The sequence below is a fragment of the Mauremys reevesii genome, linkage group 7 (assembly GCF_016161935.1).
Source record: "Mauremys reevesii isolate NIE-2019 linkage group 7, ASM1616193v1, whole genome shotgun sequence".
Lineage (NCBI taxonomy): Eukaryota > Metazoa > Chordata > Testudines > Geoemydidae > Mauremys > Mauremys reevesii.
In genome coordinates this window covers 16,164,749-16,169,661 of record NC_052629.1, presented here as the reverse complement: position 1 = coordinate 16,169,661, position 4,913 = coordinate 16,164,749, and the positions used below count along the sequence as shown (strand labels likewise).

Sequence of the window (4,913 nt, the reverse complement as noted above, 5' to 3'; positions counted from 1 at the left end):
ACACATTTGACAGCACTGTCCTAAATTCTCTTTAGGGGGGAATGTAAAACCAAGAATGCTTTTCATGTGGTCTTTTTGCTCCCTTTAATGTTTACAGCAGGGCAGTGGGTAACTTGCACTAAACTCGATAGATAAAACATTGCTGAAGGAAATACTGTTAAGTTACAACAACATTCATTGGGCATATAGGTAGTAAGAACACATCCAGTTCTCAGACATGAGACTTTATTCTTCCTATAGAATAAAGACAGCAGCTTAAATTCTAGCATTGGATGCACTGTATCTAGACTTAGTGTACATTAAGTGTACTGACACTTTCCACATGATATATATGCTAGGTAATACCCAAATTTAAATGGACATTGAAAAGCTGGGTACTCTAGATATTCCAGTAAAACTGCCATGGGCAAGTTTGTACACTGGTCTATCAATTTAGATTAGCATGTAGCCCCTTAGAGGGGACATTCCCCTGGTCATGTTTGCTATTGTAAGTAAAGTTTTTGCATTACAACTCAGTTTACTAAATTCTCACCTACATATTAATGCAAATTCTCATAGACCAATGAGCATTCTGCTGGGGAGGTGCTCTTACAAAGATCACCTGTGAAATACCACAGAAAACAAGCAGTTTCAGGGGTCTAAATACAGCTTTGAGATAGGTAAATAGGGATGTAACTATGAGCCAAAACACAGTACATGAATGGATATTGGGAGTGAGAAAAGTATAGACAGCATATTGTTTAGTAAGTTGTATTGATTTTAAGTGTTATACTTAATGAGAGTCTCCCTTTAATAAAACAAACCCAACACTAGCTTTGGGGTTAAGTGAAGAATTAGCAGACTACACTACTCTCCCCTTAGAAACAAGTAGTAGCTTGATCACTGTTGAGTTTCCTAGCTTTTAGGAATTTTAGAAAGTTGTTCATATGTACTGCATACATCAGAATGTAGAGATTTTTACATAATTGTCCTGATAGCATTTGGTCATACAAGATGGTATGCAGCCTTAAAACAATTGTATATGCAGTCCAGTTGCAACTGTTAAATTAGCCACATACACATGTATGTAATTTAAATGCAGTTATGCGCTGCAATACTCTAGAGTATCATCAACTATCTACCTATATAAGAGAAATGAAGTGTGCACAGTATATTACTAAAAGAAGAGAGGGATTCACTGCATGGAACATTAGCAAGTCTTTCCCCCATTCTTTTACATTGTAAGTAGTGAAGGGGAAAAACGCTTTGGTGGAATCTACATTTGCTATGCTGAGAAAATCTACTCAGGATGGAAGTTTAAACTTGAACCTTTTGGATCATGTTGTCCAAACCTGTTACACAACGTGACTAAATACAGTACATGAGTCAGAATATAGTTTGGCCTTGCTCTGTAGAGAGCAGCTATTTTCTAGCTGAGGCCTCCATTGTAAACCGTACCTCAGCACAGGCCTGAGATAGTTTCAAAGAAGTCTTGCACAGAGAAAGCAGCAGGGGGCATATTCTCATTTGTTTTATACATGATTTCTTGCAAGAGCCCTCAAGCTGCTTTTGCATTTTAAAAAAAAAACCAAACAAACTAGGGCTCTTTCCTCCATCCACATTAAAAGGCGCTTTGTTTTCTTCACACTAGAAGAGCATGGTAGGTAGCTATTAGAATCCACCTTACAAGACAGAGGAAGAACTTCTTCCTACTAATTATGCATTAGACAGGGATGCAATACATTGCAGCTACTATAAAATGGTCCAACAAACCCAAGACTGTTGGGTGATAATCTATAAATAGCTACAGGGTAGCAAAACAACCTGGAAAACAGGGTTGTCCATTGTTTAAAATACCTTGCTGTACATTACCACCTTGTAGTAGGTCTAGGGACACATATGGGGGGGGAAAGAAGAGAGAACAGGCTTAAGTCAAATTTGTGATGCCTTTACTTCACTCTATAAAACAAAAATTCAAATTTAAACAGCACCATTGCCACCTGTGGCCAGTATGGGGCTTTACAATCTCGACAGTGTTTATTTTTGGCTAGGGGGTGGGAGGGAGGGAAAGGGAATTTAGAGGAATAAAAGTTAATTTCTAGACTAATGGAAGGGGGGGGGGAGTAAAACAAGAACCCTAGATCAATACAAAAGAACTTGTGAACACAAAGGGGCGCTCCCCCAACACTAAATAGTGTCACATGATCATTCCTGATCTCAAAATCCCCACAAATATCAGTAACTAACAATTCATACGACCTACTGACAACCAACGTTGTTTTGTTAGACAGTGCAAACACACAACCACAGAGCAGCCAAATACAGCATAATTCCCCTCCCTACCCTGTCGAGCTCCCCCTTAAAACATAAAATTTAAAAACGTCAATTCTTCATGTGGCTAGGATACTGCAAGAACAGAAATTCATTTGCTTAGCAGTACAGAGGCCTTTTCTTCAGAGATCCTGTAAAATATTTTTTTTAAAATGCATTCTCTCCAATAAACCAACATAAGCGTCCCCATGGGAGCTCCCTGCCATTCAATTTCATCATCTCCCCCTTTTAAAAATTAGATATATATATTATACAATAAACAAATACAGTGCAGCTAAACTGCATATTTATAATTATATAGTTAACTTCAGAGCCCAGCTTCCCTGGATGCTAAGTATACAAACTAGAAACTATCATTATAGTACAGAAGCCAAGGAGCTTTTTACATTCTAGTCTCCCACGTTGAATATATTAATGTGTTAAAGAGAACAAAACGCAATCCGCTTTAAGACACTCTTAAAAAAACTGGGAAGGTGTGTTTTTTTTTTTTGGTGGGCCACACAAAAAATTGCTGTCGGGTCACTTGCAACTGAAGCGGCCTTAGTCAAAAGGAAAAAAAGAAAAACCCAAGAAATCCATCGCCAAGCAACCAAGCGGTGCCGAGGCGGGGAGGCTGCAGCCCCCTAGCGGAGTTTCTTGCCCAAGGCGGTCCTGGCGCTCCGGAGCTGCTGCTTGGCGGCGCTGGCCTGCATTTTGGAGAGCGGGCAGTACTTGATGGTGTGGGCATTGTCCCCACTGGCCCCGCACAGGGGGCACGTGTATCTCCGCAGCACGGGGCACAGGACCCGGCCGTCGGGTCCCTTGAGGATGTGAGTGGTGTAGAGGGCGACGGCTTCTTTGTTATTCCGGCAGAAGACGCAGACCTGCAGCTCCGGCTTGAGCAGGCGGGAGCTGGGCTTCGGGGGCGCGGGGAGCCGCCCGCCGCCCCACGCGTGAGGGGAGCGGTCCCGCGGCAGGCGAGCCGGGGAGCAGTCGAACAGCAGCGCGGCGGGGCTGGCGCGGCCGGAGAAGGGGCTGAAGTCGGCGAACCGCTCCTCCAGGAAGCTCTCGCCGTGGTGGTGGTGGTGGCGGCCGCACAGGTCGAAGTCGTGCAAGTGCAACGCGCCTTCGAAATAGGGGGGCCCCGCGTCTTCCTCCTCCTCGTCCTCCTCCTCCTCGTCCTCCTCCGGGGCCGGCTGCACGGCGGCGGCCACCACCACGGAGGGGGGCTCGGCCCCGAAGCCCTTCTCCTCGCCCACGGCCTTGGTGATCAGCGTGGCCAGCCCCAGATAGTCATTCCACGAGTTAAACGCGTTCCCGCAGGCGGGGTGGCTCTTGGCCCCGTAGCGGGCGCCCGGCAGGAACTCCACGGGCGGGTGCTGCTCCAGCTTGCCGGGGGGGAACGTCTCCATCGGCGGCTCCACGCCACGGGGCCGGGGGGGACCCGAGTCCCAGCCGCCGCCTCCTGCGCGCTGCAGCCGCGACTCCGGGGCTCGCCCCGCACGCACCCAGCCGAGCCCGCCCGCAGCCAACGCAGCTCTGCGCGGCGGTGGCGGCTTCGCTCGCTGGCCGCGGCTGCTCTAGCTACATCGGGGGAGGGGAGAGAGGAGGCGGCTCAGCCCAGGGGCAGCGGCAATTGGCCACCAGCCAAAGCCCCCCCCCCGCCCGGCTCCACCGCTCGGGCCGCCGATTGGTTGATGCGTTAAGCTGCGTTCTGTCTCCTGCAGCTGTGTGTGCACGGGCGGGGCCGCCCCTCGCCTTTGATTCGGAGCAGGTGAGAGGCCTCCAGCCCCCTGCTAGGGTGTCTTGGGGAATGCGCGCACACACACTGCGTCACACGGGGTAGCTGGGGATGGGCCCAGCCCTTCACCACCCGCAGCTGGGCATTAGGATATGCAAAAAGCAGCATCCTCGTGCCAGGTTGTGGCTGGAGCTCAGAGCTAGGACGTTGCACTAGGTATCGCCCTTCCTACAGAGGGGTGGTTGGGGTCTTTTTCTGTAGTTCATGTCCTGTGCATTCCACGTAAGACGGATGCAGCGATACTGGCCTATCTCAAAGGGGTGACACTTAATGAAGCCCTGATCCTGCAGAGCCGTGCTGCCTGGGGGACTCTTATACCCACGCTGAGCCCCTTGTTGTCAGTGGGGTTCTAAGCAGGTACCAGGGTCCTCTTGCATGGAAAAGTTTGCAGGAGCAGGGCCATAATTAACATTTGCAAAACACTTGCTGGTTTTTAGATATAAAAAGCCTGTAGTGAAATGCTAAGTAGCACTATATACAAACCCAGGGGTGGCTCCAGGCACCAGCACGCCAAGCGCGTGCCTGGGGCGCAAGCCACGGGTGGCGCTTTGCTGGTCGCCGCGAGGGCAGCAGGCAGGTTGCCTTCGGTGGCATGCCTGCAGAGGGTCTGCTGGTCCCGCAGCTTTGGCAGACCTCCTGCAGGCGTGCCGCCGAATCCGCAGGACCGGGGACCTCCCGCAGGCAAGCCTCCGAAGGCAGCCTGCCTGCCGTGCTTGGGGTGGCAAAATACCTAGAGCCGCCCCTGTACAAACCTTCAAAAAAAAATCATCCCAAGAAGCCATCTCACAAGGACCCCCAAACAGAATTTTCCTAGCCCACATAC

At 49.4% G+C, this 4,913-nt stretch overlaps 1 protein-coding gene across 1 annotated transcript; it reads right to left on the bottom strand.

Annotated features, from left to right (window-relative positions):
• Window positions 1-208: 208 nt before the first annotated feature.
• Window positions 209-3,976, bottom strand: NANOS1 (nanos C2HC-type zinc finger 1). Its single transcript, XM_039546031.1, has one exon. The coding sequence runs from the start codon at window positions 3,699-3,701 to the stop codon at window positions 2,934-2,936; it is 768 nt and encodes a 255-aa protein (XP_039401965.1). The 5' UTR covers window positions 3,702-3,976; the 3' UTR covers window positions 209-2,933.
• Window positions 3,977-4,913: the final 937 nt, after the last annotated feature.

Excerpts from the sequence above, each read along its gene's own strand:
- NANOS1 (XM_039546031.1), bottom strand. The coding sequence starts at position 3,701 with ATGGAGACGTTCCCCCCCGGCAAGCTGGAGCAGCACCCGCCCGTGGAG.